General features: G+C 43.1%; 1 protein-coding gene across 5 annotated transcripts in view; it reads left to right on the top strand.

Annotated features, from left to right (window-relative positions):
• The window catches only part of ccdc142 (coiled-coil domain containing 142), a 28,826-nt gene extending 14,501 nt beyond the window's left edge, over positions 1-14,325 (top strand). For all 5 annotated transcript variants that reach the window (XM_084041419.1, XM_084041423.1, XM_084041422.1 and 2 more), the window contains 9 exons: positions 507-809; positions 1,933-2,099; positions 3,854-3,994; positions 5,803-5,920; positions 6,564-6,741; positions 7,820-7,930; positions 9,623-9,723; positions 11,986-12,157; positions 13,884-14,325. In XM_084041419.1, coding sequence (XP_083897545.1) covers positions 507-809; positions 1,933-2,099; positions 3,854-3,994; positions 5,803-5,920; positions 6,564-6,741; positions 7,820-7,930; positions 9,623-9,723; positions 11,986-12,157; positions 13,884-13,992 — 1,400 coding nt within the window. In that variant the 3' untranslated portion in view covers positions 13,993-14,325. The remainder of the gene's footprint in view (positions 1-506; positions 810-1,932; positions 2,100-3,853; positions 3,995-5,802; positions 5,921-6,563; positions 6,742-7,819; positions 7,931-9,622; positions 9,724-11,985; positions 12,158-13,883) is intronic.
• Positions 14,326-20,627: the final 6,302 nt, after the last annotated feature.

A 20,627-nucleotide genomic window follows, 5' to 3' on the forward strand; every position in this document is an offset into this window, starting at 1 on the left:
CACAAAGGAGTGTTTGTGTCTCCCACCGGAACCGCTGCTGGTCATCAAATTATTGTCTTAGGAATGAGACAACCACAAAAAAATATCCATGAATTCAAGTGTCCATGGAGTGACTGATCAATAGAAAACAAGTCATTTTGGGGGTGAACTATCCCTTTAAAACAGTCAACTAGATTGCAAAGCTTTTCCTCAAAATCTGTTTAAAGCAAATCAAGAATGTTTTGTAAAATTATATTTCTCTCTTGAATCTTTTTCTTTTTCATTCTCTCTGTCTGTCTGTCTGTCTGTCTGTCTGTCTCTTTCTCTCTCTCTCTCTCTCTCTCTCTCTCTGTGTGTCTCTCTCTCTCTCTCTCTCTCTCTCTCTCTCTCTCTCTCTCTCTCTCTCTGTCTCTGTCTCTGTCTCTGTCTCTCTCTCTCTCTCTCTCTCTCTCTCTCTGTGTCTCTCTCTCTCTCTCTCTCTCTCTCTCTCTCTCTCTCTCTCTCTCTCTCTCTCTCTCTCTCTCCAGTGTGTTGCAGAGCTCTGGGTTCGGGTCTGAAAGACAAGTGTCTCCCGGGGCCACGCCCCCAGGACAGCAGAGCTGCACTGACATCATCAGGGCGAGACGGGAGCACGGCGATGACCTCATCGGGGCGAGACGGGAGCACGGCGGCGATGACCTCATCGGGGCGAGACGGGAGCACGGTGATGACCTCATCGGGGCGAGACGGGAGCACGGTGATGACGGCCACGATGGAGCACTTCCTGTGGCTCTTCCCTCCACTGCTGTCCTCCCTGCACTGTCTCACCTCCGCACAGAGCAGAGAGACAGGTAGAACATGCTGTCTCACCTCCGCACAGAGCAGAGAGACAGGTAGAACATGCTGTCTCGCCTCAGCACAGAGCAGAGAGACAGGTAGAACAGGCTGTCTCGCCTCAGCACAGAGCAGAGAGACAGGTAGAACATGCTGTCTCACCTCAGCACAGAGCAGAGAGACAGGTAGAACATGCTGTCTCGCCTCAGCACAGAGCAGAGAGACAGGTAGAACATGCTGTCTCACCTCAGCACAGAGCAGAGAGACAGGTAGAACATGCTGTCTCACCTCAGCACAGAGCAGAGAGACAGGTAGAACAGGCTGTCTTGCCTCAGCACAGAGCAGAGAGACAGGTAGAACATGCTGTCTCACCTCAGCACAGAGCAGAGAGACAGGTAGAACAGGCTGTCTTGCCTCCTGCACAAAGCAGAAAGACAGGTAGAACATGCTGTCTCACCTCCGCACAGAGCAGAGAGACAGGTAGAACATGCTGTCTCACCTCCGCAGAGAGACAGGTAGAACATGCTGTCTCGCCTCAGCACAGAGCAGAGAGACAGGTAGAACATGCTGTCTCACCTCAGCACAGAGCAGAGAGACAGGTAGAACAGGCTGTCTTGCCTCCTGCACAAAGCAGAAAGACAGGTAGAACATGCTGTCTCGCCTCAGCACAGAGCAGAGAGACGGGTAGAACATGCTGTCTCGCCTCCTGAGCACAGAGCAGAGAGACAGGTAGAACGGCCTGTCTCACATCAGTGCAGAGCATGGACAAAGTACTCAGTCTGTCTGTCTGTCTCTCTCTCTCTCTCTGTGTCTCTCTCTCTGTGTCTCTCTCTCTGTGTCTCTCTCTGTGTCTCTCTCTCTGTGTCTCTCTCTGTGTCTCTCTCTGTGTCTCTCTCTCTGTGTCTCTCTCTCTGTGTCTCTCTCTGTGTCTCTCTCTCTGTGTCTCTCTCTCTGTGTCTCTCTCTGTGGCTCTCTCTCTGTGTCTCTCTCTCTGTGTCTCTCTCTCTGTGTCTCTCTCTGTGTGTCTCTCTCTCTGTGTCTCTCTCTCTGTGTCTCTCTCTCTGTGTCTCTCTCTGTGTCTCTCTCTGTGTCTCTCTCTCTGTGTCTCTCTCTCTCGCTCTCTCTGTGTCTATCTCTCAGGTGCTGTGGGCGTGTGTCCCCCCAGGTCCACCCTCCACAGGGCTACAGTTAGCAGAGCGCTAGCCTCAGTGCAGTCGTCCAGCGGCTGGGTGATGTCCAAGTCCTATCAGTTCCTCTCTGCCTGGAGCGTCTACAAGTTCCTCCTCATCTCACACGGAGACCTCAAGGTCAGGGAGTACATCCACATAGCAATACAAACAGTGATGGAAGAAGTACTCAAATGTTTTACTTAAGTAAAAGTATCAATACCCTATCAAGGTCAGGGAGTTAAAGGGATTCTAGGCAACTTCAGGGATCAAAAAAAGAAAAAAAAACTGTTGTCAAACAGTTAGTACCGTTGACTGACAACCCCTTCAGCCAATCAGCAGTTAATTCTCCTTCAGCCAATCAGCAGCTCATTTTCCCCAGCACCAGTTAATATGACGCAAGGGGACTTTAGAAGGGGTTATGCTGAAAATAGGTTGCTTTATTCGGATACATACGTGTCACTGCCCGCCCCTGCTGGTTCTCTGATTTTTCTATCCAAACGCTATCTTAGAAGTAAATTCTGTGCCTCAAAAAAGAAGTTTGAGAGCGTTTTAAAGTTTTAAAAACAAAAGTAAAAACACAGCAGAGAAAACAATGGCTGCCGTTCCATTTTTGTCCGCTGCACTCGGTTCCATTCGGTTTCACTCGAACTCGGCACACGGACACGGACGTGCACGGACGCACACATGCGTGCGTTTCATTTACGTCCCGGACAGAGCTGGATACACGGATGTCAAAACATAAACAGTAGGGAAAATACAGATTTCAGAAAGAGGACTGTGTTTCAATGCAGGAAAACACCCCAGCATCATTATATAGTGGCTGATAGAGGGGAAAAAATGCTAAATATATATATATATATAAATATTTTTTAATTTAGGCTTCAAGTTACTTATAGCAGTTATAGCAATGTAAATAATATCCTAGTTTCTTTAATGCACTACATCAGGGGTCTTCACTCTGGGGGACCCCGAGGCGGTCCCCAGAGTTACTACAGGCGGGGTCGCCAAATGTTTCTGTGATAGGAACCCTTTTTCTTACTTTTTTTACATTAGCCACTTGAACCCTAGCATTCCTATTCTGAGGAGAACCAAAAGTAGCAGATCTACAAGCTCACAACTGCGAAGCAGAATAAGTACAGAGTGAAAGGTCAAGTTTACTAAGTGACTGTTTAAGTGGTTAAATGTCTGAAGATACACATGAACATGAATTCAACATGATAATGCCGTCAAACAAGTCTACAAAACTATCTATGAAATCCATGTAAAAGTTTAATCTGCAACACAATTTTACGCAGTATATAGTGGGGGTCCCTGCTTCATCTCTCTCTCTCTCAGCTAAGGGGTCCTTGGGCTGAAAAACGTTGAAGACCCCAGCACCACATTGTTTGCTCTGCACACTACTTATCTGACAATTTATCTTGTTGTTTATTAACTTTACTCTACTCACACTTGAACGTCTGCTAAACGCCTAAATCAGTGCTTCTCAAAGTGGGATCCTTGAGGGGGTTCCAGGGGGTCCCCAGCCAAATGTATTATTAATAGTTGGGGACAGAGGGACCCTTAACATGTCTGTAACTCCAAAAGTGTACAAATGGAACCAGATTTATTAAAAAAATGTATTTGACTTTTATTTATACAGGTGAATCCCATAGAGATACAAGATGTGATAGGAACCTCTTTTTTTTTGGTTCCATTTGTACACTCTCAGAGTTATGGGGGTCCGTGGCCTCTTAATACATAGTTACCAAACTAGGGGTTCCTTGAAACGGTAAAGTTTGAGAACCGCCATGTTAAATGCCCAAATTGTAACTTGTATTCATCATCATCATCATGTTTTTGTTCCCGTGCATTAATGTGTGCATTGTGTGCGTTCATGACTTGTGTGTGTACAGGCGCTCAGGCTGTGTCTAGAGAAGTTCCTGCAGCAGACGGAAACCCTGGCGATGAACGGAGGCAATTCCTTTCATCATCATCATCAGGTTTTGTTGAGGCAGCAGATGGAAGCGCTTGGCAGGGCAGTCTCTGAGCTGCAGGTGAGCATTAGCGTACATACATGGGCTTCACTTAATGCGGCCCCCGCAGGTTAATATCGGAATACTGATATATTATTGCAAACATGACCCGCTTTAATTACTTCAGTCAGTAATAGCTTAATGACTGATAATGATTAGTAGCTTAATGACTAGTATTAAAATTGTATTATCTTTTTTATGTCCAATGTGTTTGTATTTAAGTGCGTAAAGTTAACATAAGTATAACTAAATGCATTTGAAATGAAATAAAATAAAAAAAAATCAGGATTCCAATTCAAAAATAGCAGATCTTTGCTTTTTGGAAAAGCTTTTTTGAAAAAGTAGCAAAAACAGCCGATCTACAAGCTCAAAACGCGTCGCAGTGCGACGCGTTTTGAGCTTGTAGATTGGCTATTTTTGCAAGGAATCTCCTGTACGCATGTACATCTGTAATCCACGTATCTCGAGAACCGTTCCACCGTCCGACTTCAAATTTCGCCACGCACGTTGCAGATGACCTGAGAGACTGTCGAGAGTTCTCAAAAATCTATGCTAATTAGTCGGGCCGAGCCGAGCCTCGGGTTCCATGAAGGAGAAAAAAAAGAAATCTATTACCCCCCAAAAAAAGAAATTTCAACTGCCCCTAGCGGTCTAACGGCAAGGCTGACGGAAATGGCAGTGGATGTGTTGGATGCAACTTAAAGTGAACTTTACTCAGGTTATCTAGTTTGTCGCCGTCCAACCTTCCTAGCCCGTGTTATTATAGGGATTCTAGGCAACATTAAGCCTACATTTAAAAAATATTTACATATATATATTTAGCATTTTTTCCCCTCTATCAGCCACTATATAATGATGTTGGGGTGTTTTCCTGCATTGAAACACAGTCCTCTTTCTGAAATCCGTATTTTCCCTACTATTTATGTTTTGACATCCGGGTATCCGGGACGTAAATGAAACGCTCGCATGTGCGCGTCCGTGCGCGTCCGTGCCCGTGTGAACTGTTCGAGTGAAACCGAATGGAACCGAGTGCAGCCGACAAAAATGGAACGAGCCGCCATTGTTTTCTGCTGCGCTGTTTTTACTTTTTACTTTCGGTTTTAAAACGCTCCACGGGGGAGTGGAGGGGCGGTGTTTGACAACAGTTTTTTTCTTTTTTTGATCTCTGAACTTGCCTAGAATCCCTTTAAAGAAAAACGGGCGACAGTGGCCAAAACTCAATCGAAAATCGGCGACCGAAAATCGGCGAAAGTGGCCGTTTTCAAGATGTTTTGGCCATTACCTCTGGAAACGAAGGTCCAATCTGTGCACATAATGACACATTTTCGGGTTTTGGGGGTTTTCGGGCCTAAAAGTATGGTATGGCCCAGTAGGGCCCAGTTAGGGCGGGGCCTTAATTTTCAGGCCTGTTGAGAATGAGAACTCTGCGTGCCCAGTGTCGAGTCGGTCGGATAGGCGGTTGTCCAGAACCGCCAGGAAAGGCTCTGGCCTGGCTCTGGCGAGCTCAGCAGCCCAGGCTTCTAGATCGCCCTGGTTTCTAGATCGGCTATTTTGGCTATTTTTGTAAAGATTTGTAAAATCGATGCTTCCATTCCTACTCTCTGAGTTATGGTGTTGCTTGAAATTAAAAAGTTCAAGATCGCCAATATTGTAATTGTATAGCAGACGTGAAGTCCACATACCAGCTCTGACAGTGTGATAGAAAATAAACGCTTCCGGAAACGCTTCCGTATGTGATGGAACTGAATCCGGTTCCTCAGTGTTGAATCCAGTTCCGGAGGATCCCAGCCCTAGTTCCCATTGTGTGTAAGTCAGCCTCTGTCCCACAGGCTTTCTCTTCCTTGGCGCTGAAGATCTTCTCCAGCGACTGCAAGAAGATGTCCGAGGAGATCTTTGAACAGACCATGCCCTCCGGCAGACACTGGAGGGCGCTCAACTACAACAGCGGTAACTAAAAACCAACGGAACAGACCATTATCATTTGAATTAAGGTCTGTCACAATTATTACTAGGCCTGTCACAATTATTACATAATCTTCTAATTGTAATTAATTGAGATAATCGCACTTTTTTTTTGCATAATCGTTTCAATGTTGCAAAATGTTCACACCTTTTCAGATATATAAAAAAAACAGAAATAGCAGATCTACAAGCTTGTGGATTGTGAGCTTGTATATCAGCTATCTCTGCTATTTTTTACATGTATAACATTATTTAATATGTCAATAATTTCTTTGTATATTTACAAAGTGTATATTTGCACGATGAAATTAACAGGACTGTCATATTTCATCTTTATGTATACGTTGCTGTACACACTCTTATAACCACATTTAGGCCAAAATGTATCAGAATCTAACTGTCTGGGGTGTTCACAAAGGCCAGTGTAGACGTTAAAATGACCCCAAACATGTCTGTAAGTGAAAATATCACTTTTAGGTTTTCAAATAATTGTAGTGGAGTAAAAAGTACAATATTTGCCTCTGAGATGCTACGCAAGGAGTAGAAGTATAAAGTATTGAAAAATGGACATACTCAAGTAAAGTAAAACAAATGAATTACTTAATTTCTTTGCACCACCGTGTCCTAGATGTTGGCGGCAGCCCCAGTGAGTACGCGTCCGTGGCAGCGGAGAGCGTGATTGGTCAGGTGGTGGAGGCCGTGGCGCCGTTCCCGGACGACGCCCGTAGCCAGGCCCTGAGCGTGACCACCACCGCTTTCATGGAGGCCTGGATGGAGCACATACTCACACACAAGATCAGATTCAGGTAAGGTTTTACTCGACCATTGACTGTCAAAAGAATTATCACAATCTTAATGATTTATTTATTTTTGGGGGGTGTTGAACATACGAATAAAAATGACATTTCTGTTTGCCTCGTCCGTATACGAATACATATTAATTTGGGTGGTCCTTGACATGAAAATGTATGGGAACCACTTGTTTAAACAACATTAGGAAATGTGTGTGCAGTGGCGTGCACAGACATTTTGAGGGGCAGGTGCTCAAGTAAATTATACTTTTTTTTTTTTACTTGGTCTGCTCTTTTTTCCCTCTACACCTATACCTCTTTGCCAAAAATAGCAGATCTACAAGCCCACAACGCCTCGCAGCGCGAGGCGTTGTGGGCTTGTAGATCTGCTATTTTTGGCTAAAGTTCTCCTCAGAAAAGGGATGCTAGGTTTCGAGTGGTTATGGTAAAAAGAAAAATCATATCACATAAAGAATTGGCGGACCCCCTGTAGTAACTCTGAGGACCCCCTAGGGGTCCCGGACCCCCTGTTGAAGACCCCTGCTGTAAACTGGGAAAAAAAACGTTTTTTTTCAAAAGGGCACTTCTGGTCAAGAGGGCAAAGGGCAGGTGCTCTAGCATCACCTAGAGTCTATCTGTGCACGTCCCTGCGTGTGTCTGTGTGTGTGTGTGTGTGTGCGTGTGCGTGTGCGTGTGCGCGTGCGCGCGCGCACTAGCCTTGACGACCTGGCAGGATTATGCAAAGGCTAAAAAGTAACTTAGACAGCGTGTTATGTAGACAGATGCCTGGTCATTGTTGACCCGGCATCTTATAGTGTGTATAGTTTCTGATGATAGGTTATTGGTTTACGTATGTATTAGATTATTGGTTTACTTATGTATTACTTTATTATTAGATTACTATTTCTATGCATTTGATGCAATATTGATGTATTATGATGTACGTATTATCTTGTGTCCTTGCTTACTGTAAATCGCTCTGGATTAAGAGCGTCTGCTAAATGCCTAAACTGTAAACTGCGTGTGTGTGTGTGTGTGTGTGTGTGTGTGTGTGTGTGTGTGTGCACGCGTGCGCGCGTGTGTGTGTCCTCAGCATCCAGGGAGCTCTCCAGCTGAAGCAGGACTTTGACTCCATCAGAGAGCTGCTCCAGTCGGACCAGTACAGGCTGTCCTCTGAGCTCCACCAGCGGCTGCTGAACCTCAGGTATCTGTCCCCACAAAGTATAGTAGAATGTAACCCATACATGGGCAACTGGCGGCCCGGGGGCCACATGCGGCCCCCACCTTCACTTAATGCGGCCCGCAGGTTAATATCGGAATACTGATATATTATTGATTTCAGCTGTTACAATTCCAAACATGACCCGCTTTATTTACTTCAGTCTATATTAGTAGCTTAAATGACTAGTATTAAAATTCTATTGTCTTTTTTATGTCCAATGTATTTGTATTTAAGTTCATAAAGTTAACATAAGTAACTAAATGCCTTTGAAATTAAATTAAAAAAATACTTTTCAGGATTCCAATTCAAAAATAGAACCAATAAAATACCGGTAATTGCAATAATAGCAGATCTACAAGCTCAAAACTCGTCGCAGCGCGACACGTTTTGAGCTTGTAGATCGGCTGTTTTTGCTACTTTTGAGAGACATAGAATGGCGAAGGAAGTTTAAATATGGAGAGAAGAGGTTTCTGCCCGACAACAACAATATGCAATATAGCCCTCTGGAGTGAGTGTGGAAATATAGTGTCCCTCTCCATCATCAAAGTTGCATCACCCCTGATGTAACCTCTGGTTTGTGTTGTTGTGTCCCCACAGAGTACAGTAGAATTTGACAAATGGACATTGAGAGGAAAGGGTTCAGGTTGGAGTTAAAGGGGAATTTTGCCCCACGGTTTTCTTACCTTTTCTATGATCTTATGGACGCCTATATGCGCCTATGGTCCTTGCGCTAAATCGTGTATTTGAATAGCTTTTTTGTTGTTTGTTTGTTTGTGAGATCTGACGTTCATATAGTGACAGAACACAGTGATTGTCTTGAATGCGCCCCACCGGAAGTCTTGCCAAACGAGAGTTCGAAACGAGATTTCGAATCCCGTCCCGCGTTTTTAGCTGTGGCGGACCCTGAATGGAGTTATGAAATTTCTCCACTGTACCACTCATCCTAGGATATCATAACATCATAGAAAAGATAAGAAACTCGTGGGGCAAAATTCCCCACAAGTTTCTTTTAGGGGTTGGGTTTTAGGGGTTGGGGTTTAGAGCTTTCCCTATTCTCGGCTATTTCTTGCCGTGTTGATTACGTCGACTAAAACTATGACGAAAAATTTTCGTTGACAACTTTTTTGCACTGACGAAAACTAAATAAAAATGAAATAAACGCTAAGCTATGATGACTAAAAGTAAGACAATTTGGTCAACAGATAAAAACTAGACTAAAATGTCAGTGAGGGACTAGAGGAGAAGAGATCCAGTAGAACTAAAAGACAAGTCATTTTATGTTTGGTTGCGCTCGGGTGTTGTGCTCTGAGCATGCAACCAAGTGTAAAATCAGCCATTAAGACGCCATCAAGGCACCGCCAAAATACATTTTAGTCGACTAAATCAGCTGTAGATTTAGTCGACTATAACTAGACTAAAACTAAAACGTTTCAGATTACTAAAATATGGCTAAAACTAAATGAAATTTTATTCAAAAGACTATGACAAAATTTGCTGTCAAAATCAACACTGATTTCTTGGCAATTTTCAGCTATTTTCAATGGCGTCCTAAAATGTTGACACAGTAGTAATACAAACGTGTGTGTGTGTGTGTGTGTGTGTGTGTGTGTGTGTGTGTGTGTGTGTGTGTTGTGTGTGTGTGTGTGTGTGTGTGTGTGTGTGTGTGTGTGTCAGGGTGTTTCAGCAGGTGGACTCGGCAGTAGTGTGTTTGCTCCAGCAGCCTCAGACCAAACCGTACATGCAGTACCGAGGCTGGGGCGCTTTGAGACGATGCTGTGAGTTTAGATGCACGCACACACGCACACGCACACACACTCACACACACACACACACACACACACACACACACACACACACACACACACACACACGCTCACACTCTCACACACACACACACACACACACACACAACACACACACACACACACACACACACACACACACACAAACACTCACACACACACAGAGGCTACCGTAACCAGTGATTATCATACTTTTTAATTTCCCCCCCATTTGGATGCGATTATTCTTTTTCATCTCTGGGACCCCAATTGTAACAGTACAGATACACTGGCAATGACACAGTAGATCACATTATAGATTATGTCGAATATTATCTCACCCATTCGTCTCACTACATATCACAATGTCATCATAGTCCACGGTGCCTCCTGCCTGCCTTCAATCTGTCAACCTGTACCATAACCAATGCAAACGAGAAAGGGCTCAGTGCCGATCCCTGATGTTGGCCAAACCCCCAACCTTGAACCTGTCCGGCACTCCTACCGCCAGGGTTGCCAGATCAGCTTGTTAATATTTCCCCGCAAGATTTTATTTGAAAATAGCCGATCTACAAGCTCACAACGCGTCGCACCGTGACGTGTCGTGAGCTTGTAGATCTGCTATTTTCAAATAGCTGATGTATATGTTAAAGTGCTCATTTGGCCCATAGTCGCTTCTTTTGGGCTGGTTTTCCATTACAATAACAGTCATTTAGCAGATGCTTTTATCCAAAGCGACTTACAATAAGTGCATTCAACATAGGTATTTCCTAGACCTGGTTGCTTGTTTCTCTCACAGAATCTGGCAACACTGCCTACCGCACTCCTCGCCGCTGTCACACTGTCCTCATAGACATCCTGCCACCATTCCTTCTCTGCCACATAGATATAGAAAACTAGATACCGCATTGGCCTCTGCGACCTGTATCGCAATACAAGGAGGCTCTGGCAGGCCGCCATAGAAGGCAAGCTGCCTCTCAAAGTGACTACTGGCCAATCACAGCGCGTCAACTACTGAGCAATCGCAGAGCGTCTAACTGACTAGTTGCTGCGCGGCTGCCACTTAACACATTCGGTGCCAGACTTTTATTAAAAAAGTGACGTTGAGTGCCAGAGATCTCACCGTTTGTACCGCTACGCTGTTTACAGCTGTAGACTCCACGGTGAGCACCCGATTGTGCACGATGGTGGATGGTCCTGGCTAATGTTAAAAAGTTATGGAAATATGGAGTTTTTTTGCAAGGAGATAGAATGGGAGCGGACGGGAGCCAGGTTTTTTGGCACGGTGATCCATCTGTCCCTTCCTTCTCAGAGTCACCGTGGGTGATTCCAGAGCTGCGCTAGCCCCCCCCCCCCTTGTGGAAAAAAACCCCAAAAAACTAAAGATTGATTTCACGTAGATTTACGGTTTTGGCAGCTAAGCGCTAAAAATTAAAAACCTCAAAAACATTGAGTACTTTTTCCACCACTTCCTTGGCATAAACCCATACTGCTGCTCGCTAAATGCCCCTCTCCTCGTAGCCTAGCTTCCACTACTCTCTCCCATACTGTAGTTTCATGATGTGGCTCATCAGCTTTATACCTCTGTAGTCACTACAACTCTGTACATCTCCCTTGTTCTTGAACATCGGTACAACTATACCATTTCTCCACTGTTCAGGCATCTTCTCGCCTTCCAAGGTTGCGTTTAACAGTCTAGTGAGGAACTCCACTGCAGTCTCTCCTAAACATTTCCACACCTCCACCGGTATGTCGTGTGGGTCTGCCTTCCCATTTTTCATCCTCCTCATAGCTCTGCCCTCACTTCCTCCTTCACAATCCCCCTCACTTTCTGGTTCACTCACTACCCCTTCGTCCTCCACCCTTCTTTCTCTCTCTCTCTCTCTCTCTCTCTCATTTTATTCATTCGTCAGCCCCTCAAAGTACTCCTTCCATCTTCTCAACACACTGAGTTGTCTTCACTTGTTAGAACATTTCCATCTCTATCCTTTATCACCTTAACCTGTTGCACATCCAGAAAAACGCTCCACTCATGGCACATGTAAGGGTCCATTTGATTCCATTTGTACACACTCAGAGTTACAGACCCTTAAGGGTCCATCTGCACCACTGGTGGACTCCAGACCCCACGTTGAGAACCATGAGAGGACGTAACTTGTAACGTGTGTGTGTGTGTGTGTGTGTGTGTGTGTGTGTGTGTGTGTGTGTGTGTGTGTGTGTGTGTGTGTGTGTGTGTGCGTGCGTGTGCGTGTGCAGGCCCTGGAACCAGCAGCAGCGGTAGCATGGAGGCAGCAGTAGGGGGCAGTATCACCAACCTGGAAAGCATGGAGGGGGAGGGTCTCACCCAGTCTGTCCCTGCTGCCTCGTTAAGCTCTGACCCCGCCCTCACTGCGGCCACGCCCCCGGGGGCGCCCTACCTCGCTCCAAGGTATCCAACAGTGATCCACTTTATTTGTGGCACATTTAACCACTTAAAGGTTAAAATGTTATTTAGGTTACGGGTTAGTTAGACAGATGTGGTTAGGTTCATTGCTTACCTGGTATCCTGTAGTTTCAATGTCATCATTATTCTTTTTTGATAGTATATTGTTTAGACCAGCGGTTTTCAAACTATGGGTCTAACGCGAAGGTGCCGTTGGTGTCGCGCATTGGCGACCGGGGGAAAAAAAATTCTCCTCACCCAGCTCCAACCGACAGCAGCAACATGAGACAACACACACAACTTCGAATTGAGAGGGTATGAATACATGGACCACCACGGGGTTCATTTGGTTGTATTTGTACCCTCTCGGAGTTAAATTAATACTGGCAAATGGGCGTTGGAGCGGTCCCTGTGCACCGTTTATCTGTTGAACTTGTGTATATGTATGTGCCTGCAAACAAAAGAAGCCTCCGAATCAGCATTTAAGTCAGTCCTGTGCCGTGACACCTAGGGCTGTCCCAATTAGTACATAATCGCCTAATCGCAATTATTTGAGGTAATCGCAATTACTTTGCATAATTATCATAATCGTATCCATATTGAAACATTTTCATACATTTTCAAACATTTTACAAAAATAGTAGAATTAGCTACAAGCTCACAACGCGTTTGTGACTCTTGTTCGAAGCTTGTAGATCAACTATTTCTACTATTTTGAAAAGGATTAAAATGTCAATGGAAGCCCCAGGTGTGCAATATTTTTTAGCGGTGCCAACCGCTCTACACTTGGCTTTTACTCCGTGTCTGTGTGTGTGTCCGTATTAGCCCGGGATGAGGACGGCGTATGAGCCCGGGATGAGCACGGGATTTTAAACAGCTATAACTCCAGTTTGCAGCATGCCACCAAGTCCACATTTGGTATGTGGACTTAGACCACCAATAGGGACCAGCATGAATTGCTGAAGCCCCGCCCCCTCTGTCTTCCCATTGGCTGGCCTTCAAACAGCCATAACTCAAGTTCGCAGCATGCTATGGAGTACAAATTTTGTACATGGACTAAAGCCAGCAATAGGGACTAACTGTCATTACTTAAGCCCCGCCCCCTCTGTCTGCCCATTGGCTGGGCTTTAAACAGCCATCATTCCAGTTTGCAGCATGCTACCAAGTACAAATTTGGTAAGTGGACTCAGACCACCAATAGGGACGAACTGAAATGAGTTAAGGCCCGCCCCAAAGGCACCGCTTCCTTCACACAGGGTGTGATTTTATTACAAAGCCTATAAGGCAAACAGAAATTTATGTTTTTATTCATGTACTCCAACGTCAAACACACAATTAAATCGTTAATCACAATTATTTGAGTGACATTTAATCGTCAACTTAAATGTGTGATCGTAACAGCGAGCGGGGAGGTCCTGCTCACAGTCAGCCAGTAGCCTACTCTGCACCGGCCGGGATGGAGGAAAACAGAAAACATACGATCGTGAGCTGGATTAAGAAACTCTGTTGGTTCTGGCAACATATTTTGGCTAAATATGCTTCGGTTTACAAATGCGTGCACAGAAACACACCGTTGCTTTTATTGATGGACTTAGTTTTTACTGAAACATGATGTTGTTTATTTCCTTTCTATTAGTGTCTATTGAAACATTGTGTTGTTTATTTCCTTCCTATTAGTGTTTTTTGAAACATTGTGTGGTTTATTTATTTCCTCCCTGGCTTGTGTTTGCAGTTCAGCCCTGGGTCCGGCTCAGCAGGAGTGGTTAGACCTCCGAATACACAGTGGCGCCCCGCGCTGGAGGTTACCGGGACTGCAGTGTCTGTCCAAGTCTGAACCTTGAAACAACGTCATCAACCCACGACATCTACCTTAAAACTACAAGTTGCACCTTTAAATGGACTTGTTGGAACTCTGAAATCCATACCAAATCCATCCAGACCTGAAGTAGTCTGGATTAAAACCAAAGACTTATTTTAAAATGCTTCTCTTTTTTGTTTTTATTTTTTTGAGCCATGAAGATGTAGACAATGACAGAAGGGTCTACCAGTTCTACAAGTAAGCAATAAAATATTATTGTTTTACAAACGAGTGCTATATTCTTTTCTTTCTTATGGTAGATGTTTTTAATATATTCACAAAGCTGCTTTTCTTTCTGTGAGCAGTACAATTATTTTGTAAACATATTTGTGTATACTGAGTAAAAATATTTTGTGCATATTTATACTGATTAACAAATATATTATAGTATTTTTATTATGCATTGTAGATTTAGGTATAAATAGAGCTCAGGTGTGAGACAGGCGCCAGGTGTTGGTTTGGTTCAGTTCAGATGGAACTCCAGCTCTCCACAGTTGCAAGCAGGTAACTAAACATTATTAACCAGCAACTTATAACAGCTTTGTTTAAAATAATTCAGTTTGGGGAACTAGTCTGGGAATTAATGACATTAAAATATTTTATAACTGAGTGAAGGACACTCTTTGAAATTACACTCTGCTCCGATGGCATTTTAACTCTGACGGTGTACAACTGGAATCTTGAAGGTTAATGACAGACTGTGGCCGACTGTAGTTGTTCGGGTGAACCTGTGACCTTTAGCTCACCAGGTAGTCACACTAACCACACTAACCATTCTCCTACAGCTATATATCCTTTGTTTGGAGATCAAGGCAGACTATAGTAAATTGTGGGGGGGAAAAAGGCAGACTATACTAAGAGTCAAGTTTACAAAATGTAAGTTGTAAAAATCACACCCTGTGTGAAGAGAGTGGTGCCTTTGATGAGCCCCGTATTGATGTTGATGTTGTCATCAATGTTTGTTTATTGGACATACGGACGGACACACAGACAAAGTCAGATATAGGAGTGGTTGGCACCACTCAAAAATAAAGTCAGACTGTAGTGATAATATTATCAGTTTTACTCAGCCCTCAAAGGAAGGTTTATACATGTCTTGCTCAGGGACATCCTGACATATTACTGTGATTGAGTATTGAACCTGTAACCTTTGGCTCTCTATCCATTCACCTACAGCTCTCCTTGGAAATTGTGGTTCTAAAACATTTTGTTGTCAAGGACCCCCAAATTGACATGTATTTGGCAGTGGACCCCAATGTGAAAAGATGTAGTGTCAGGGACTCCTTAAAAGAATATTTATGTTTAAAACTTAAAAAGAATATATATATTTATTCCAAATGTGTTGATACTTTCACACAATCTTAGGGTTAAGAATCAAACTCATAACCTTCTGTTTCTCAAGCAGGCTCTTAATCTGGTGGACCACTGTGCCGTGCCAAGGTTTGAAGGCCAAATAGAACTAGACGCGAGGCTAAAATAGAACATGACAGAAAAGCCAAAGGCTTGTTTCCATTGGGATTCATTAACATTCAAACATCTAGACAAGCAACAGCACAACAAACCATAGACAAAATAATATGCTTTAATGATCTTTTTATTTTTTTAATTCTTGTTCTTTAATAATAATTAGACCTAATAGATCCTATGGAGAAATTCAGCTTCACCCAGTTGATTGCTGCTTAAGGGAGTTTCAGTGTCTAATTCATCTGCACTGTTGTCTCTCTACATGTTATACATGTACAGACAGACAGACAGACAGACAGACATACATCTGGGATTTTGGAACTGGCACCAATATGGAAGATTCTGGGTGCAGGCCGAGACAAAGCTTTGCCAGCATTTCATGCTTTTATAGGAGCAGACAACACTGGGAGATTTTCTAGGATAGGCAAATCTACCTGGTGGAACAGCTACCTCAAAGCTGGTGGTGAGGTCCTCGAGGCTCTGAAGATGCTTTCTCAAACCAGTGATGTGACAGAGGATCTGCTAACTACAGTGGCTAAGTCCATTTTGATCCTGTGACAGCTGAAACCATTTACAACTGAGTCCCTCCCAGCAATCATTGAGATGGTCAGATATCACTGTAAAGCAGACTGTTCTTCACATAGATGTTCGTGCAGATCAGTGGAGCTACCCTGTACGGAGCTATGTCAGTGTACTGCTGACTGCCAAAACGATGAAGACATTGGTGAGTACCAGCAATGATGATGTATAGACTGGTCTACAGTTTGTGTTTGTGTAAATAAATGACACAATCTTGTGTCAATGAGATAAAATATCTGTCTCTGTCTCTTCAGATAATCATATATTACAATTCTACATCGTTACGTAAATATGTGCTATTGATCAGCTGTACTGATTTCTAATTACGGTAGATACCTGCATGTATTTTAATTGGCCCCATTGGCTTTCCTGAAAAATGTAGAATTGGTTGTTGCAATAAATACATTACATTTAAGTGGTTGAATTTATGTAATTTGTTATCCCTGAGTCACTAGAATACCTCAAAACGAAGTATGGAGCTCGGCCTATAATTGATCATTGATTTGATTGATATGCTGCATGCCATGAGTGCGAAGTGGTATTTTCTTAAACTTAATTCAGTTAATCATAGAGGATCTGTGGTCATAATACAGCACTGTTTGAGGAACTATAGTTGAAAACTTAAGACATATTTTTTAATGTCCAGTCCAAAGTGAGAACAATGTAGCCTACTTGATTTAACACCAAAACTGCTATAGTTTTGATCATCTGAAACTAAGGAATTTATAAATGACAAAAAGGGTATGATTTTTTACGACATTACGAAACATCTCTCTGTTTCCTTTCAATGAAAGTGTAAATCTGGGTTCAGACTCAGCCAGAGTAAACGTTTTCTAACAGATGGTTTTAAACAACCTAAATCTCAGTCGTGTCATAATGAACCCTTTCCCTGATCATCAGAGGGTGTATCTAGTAGATCCAGTCATTCTGTCAGGGGTAGAGGTGTTTGCTGTGGATTTTCAGTTTTTGACCTGTCACCTCTTGCTTTAACTTTAAATATAACCTCGAAATCCTGATTAATGTGAAAGGCCTGGTGGTGCAAGAGTAAAGCATAGGCTTCACAAGCGGATGGTGGTGGGTTTGAATCTTGGTCAGGGAAGATCTCAATTTTTGGTCTTTTTAAGGCGAGAACCATGGATGAAGCCCGCCTCCCTCCTCACGCCCTCTTTTAGCTCCGGTAGGAGAGGGAGGAGCATGGAGGGAGCCCACCTCCAGGGGGAGGAGCTTAATAAATTTACATATTAATTAAAGATTTCTATTTTAGTATTTTTTTTGATTTTATGACCACTATTTTTTTTCACATGAATTTGTTTGAGACATTTTTTTATTGTTTTTTTTCATCACCAGTTTGTATTGACCACAGCTCCATTGTTTTTTTGTTGTATTACCCTTTTAGTTTGTAGTTGTTTTGAGTGAGCTTTGAACCTTGAACCTTTAGTTTGTGAACCTTTGATTTATCTTTTAAGCCACGCTGGCATGGAAAGTACAATTGGGAACGTCATCCTTAACCCGCCTTTTAGAATTTAGAGATGGACAGTGAAAATGTTCTTCAGGAGCCTTGAACCCCAAACCTTCTGCTTTCAGACCCTGTGTTTATCTCTTGAGCCACGCTGGCATGGAAAGTACAATTGGGAACGTCATCCTTAACCCGCCTTTTAGAATTTAGATGGCCAGTGAAAATGTTCTTCAGGAGCCTTGAACCCCAAACCTTCTACTTTCAGACCCCGCGTTTAACTCTTGAGCCACGCTGGCATGGAAAGTAAACTTGGGAACGTCATCCTTAACCCACCTTTTAGAATTTAGATGGACAGTGAAAATGTTCTTCAGGAGCCTTGAACCCCAAACCTTCTACTTTCAGACCCTGTGTTTAACTCTTGAGCCACGCTGGCATGGAAAGTAAACTTGGGAACGTCATCCTTAACCCGCCTTTTAGAATTTAGATGGACAGTGAAAATGTTCTTCAGGAGCCTTGAACCCCAAACCTTCTACTTTCAGACCCTGTGTTTAAGTCTTGAGCCACGCTGGCATGGAAAGTAAACTTGGGAACGTCATCCTTAACCCGCCTTTTAGAATTTAGATGGACAGTGAAAATGTTCTTCAGGAGCCTTGAACCCCAAACCTTCTACTTTCAGACCCTGTGTTTAACTCTTGAGCCACGCTGGCATGGAAAGTACAATTGGGAACGTCATCCTTAACCCGCCTTTTAGAATTTAGATGGACAGTGAAAATGTTCTTCAGGAGCCTTGAACCCCAAACCTTCTGCTTTCAGACCCTGTGTTTATATCTTGAGCCACGCTGGCATGGAAGTTACTATTGGGAACGTCATCCTTAACCCGCCTTTTAGAATTTAGATGGCCAGTGAAAATGTTCTTCAGGAACTCTGAACCCCAAACCTTCTGCTTTCAGACCCTGTGTTTATCTCTTGAGCCACACAGGTATGGATAATACAAAAGAGAACGTAATACTTAAACCACCTTTTAGAAGTTAGATGGACAGTGAAAATGTGCTCCAGGAGTTTCGAACCTTAAACCTTTGGTTTATAAACCCCAGAGTTTTCTCTTGAGCCATGGTGGCATGAACCATGCAACTGAGAACATAATACTTAAACCACCTTTTCAGGATTGAGATGGACAATGAAAATGTTCTTTAGGAGCTTTGAACCTTAAACTCTTTGGTTCATAAACAGTGACACATCTCTTGAGCCACAGAGACATGAAACATTCAGATGAGAAGGAAATACTTATCCTTTTAGTATTTAGATGCACAGTGTATTTCTACATTAACTTCACCACTTAAACCCTCTATTCTTAGTAAAGTTGCAACTTTACTTTCCCGCTTGCCTTGTTACCATCTACACCAAATCTTTTCACAAAGAATTGTCAATCTACAAGCTCACAACACGTCGACACATTGTAAATCTTGACAAATGTTTGCCGCCAGAATAGGGATGTTGGGCCTTACTTCTCCCACCACTGCTGAAGAGCATACAAGACATTAGACAACTAAGAAACCCCAGTGGTGCAGTTAGAGCATACATGGGAAGTGACACAATGGTGAAAAAAAAAATGTACTAAGTCCAGAGCTCGATGAATGTTAGGGACCAAAAAAAAAAGTCACTACAAAGTACTACCAATCAACTCTAAATTGCCTGAAACGTACGCCTAACAGGTTTTTGGGGGGACGATTTTGGCCTCCACACTTAGTGATTTTTTCGGATTTAACTTTCGTTTCGGTAGTGACAAACTTTCGTTTCGGTAGTGACACAATGGTGAAAAAAAAATGACTAAGTCCAGAGCTCGATGAATGTTAGGGACCAAAAAAAAAAGTCACTACAAAGTACTACCAATCAACTCTAAATTGCCTGAAACGTAATCCTAACAGGTTTTTGGGGGGACGATTTTGGCCTCCACACTTAGTGATTTTTTCGGATTTAACTTTCGTTCCGGTAGTGACAAACTTTCGTTTCGGTAGTGAGGACCCCCGGACCCCCACTAGCCACGCCCCCAACCAATCTCCTGGATTCTGACAGTCCAATGTTGGCAGCCCTGCCTTTTCTGAGGAGAACTTTAGCCAAAAATAGCAGATCTACAAGCTGGTGTGGTTGTCATGGTTACTAACCATGTGTCATGTGTGTCAGAATGATTGGAGGGCGGAGTGTGTCATCAGTGGAGATCTGGCCCACCTGGATTGTCCTCTATAAAAGAGGTGGCTGGACTTCATTCTTGCTCTCTCTCTCTCACCGTGAAGCTCACTGGGAGCACTCCAGCCTTTTGGATTTTGCTTGTTAAAGAACGAGATCACAGTGGTAGAGGTTTGGGTTGTGTAGTTACCTTGTCATGATGTAACTCCAAAGGTGAACAAGAAATCTAAAATAATTGCTGTATAATAATTGAATAGAAATTGATCATTCAAAATATGCTCCTCATTGACATTGTACGGTGAAACGGCTCTCAAAGTCACTCTTTTAGCACGTAAACGAACACAAACAAAGCTGATTCAGTCAATATAGAACATCACCAAACCCAGTACTGTTTTTTTTTTTTAAATAAAAATGTCAACTTCCTGTTGATTTTACTATTTACAGATCCGTGGATCCAGTCCGAGTTCTTTTTAATAAAAATAGCAAAATCAACAGGATGTTAGCATTTTTATTTAAAAAATAAACGGTACTGGGTTTGGTGATGTGATATATATATATATATATATATAGTCTGAATCAACTTTATTTGCGTTTGTTTGTGCTAAAAGAGTGACTTTGAGAGCTGTTTCAGCCTACAATGTAATTCAATGAGGAGCATATTTTTTTTATTATCAATGGAGCAATTATTTTAGATTTCTTGCCCACCTTTGGAGACGCATCATGGCAAGGTAACTACACAACCCAAACCTCTACCAAAGTGGTCTTGCCCTTTAAGCACTGTTATCCACCCCAGTATCCGAATTGTGGGTATAGCTTTAACAGAAAATAGCCGATCGACAAGCTCACTGCGACACGTTGTGAGCTTGTCGATCGGCTATTTTCAGTCAAAACTTTCCTCATAATAACACAAAACAGAAAATACACTAGTATTGAGC

The sequence above is a fragment of the Gymnoscopelus microlampas genome (assembly GCF_963454915.1).
Source record: "Gymnoscopelus microlampas genome assembly, chromosome: 18".
Taxonomy (NCBI): domain Eukaryota; kingdom Metazoa; phylum Chordata; class Actinopteri; order Myctophiformes; family Myctophidae; genus Gymnoscopelus; species Gymnoscopelus microlampas.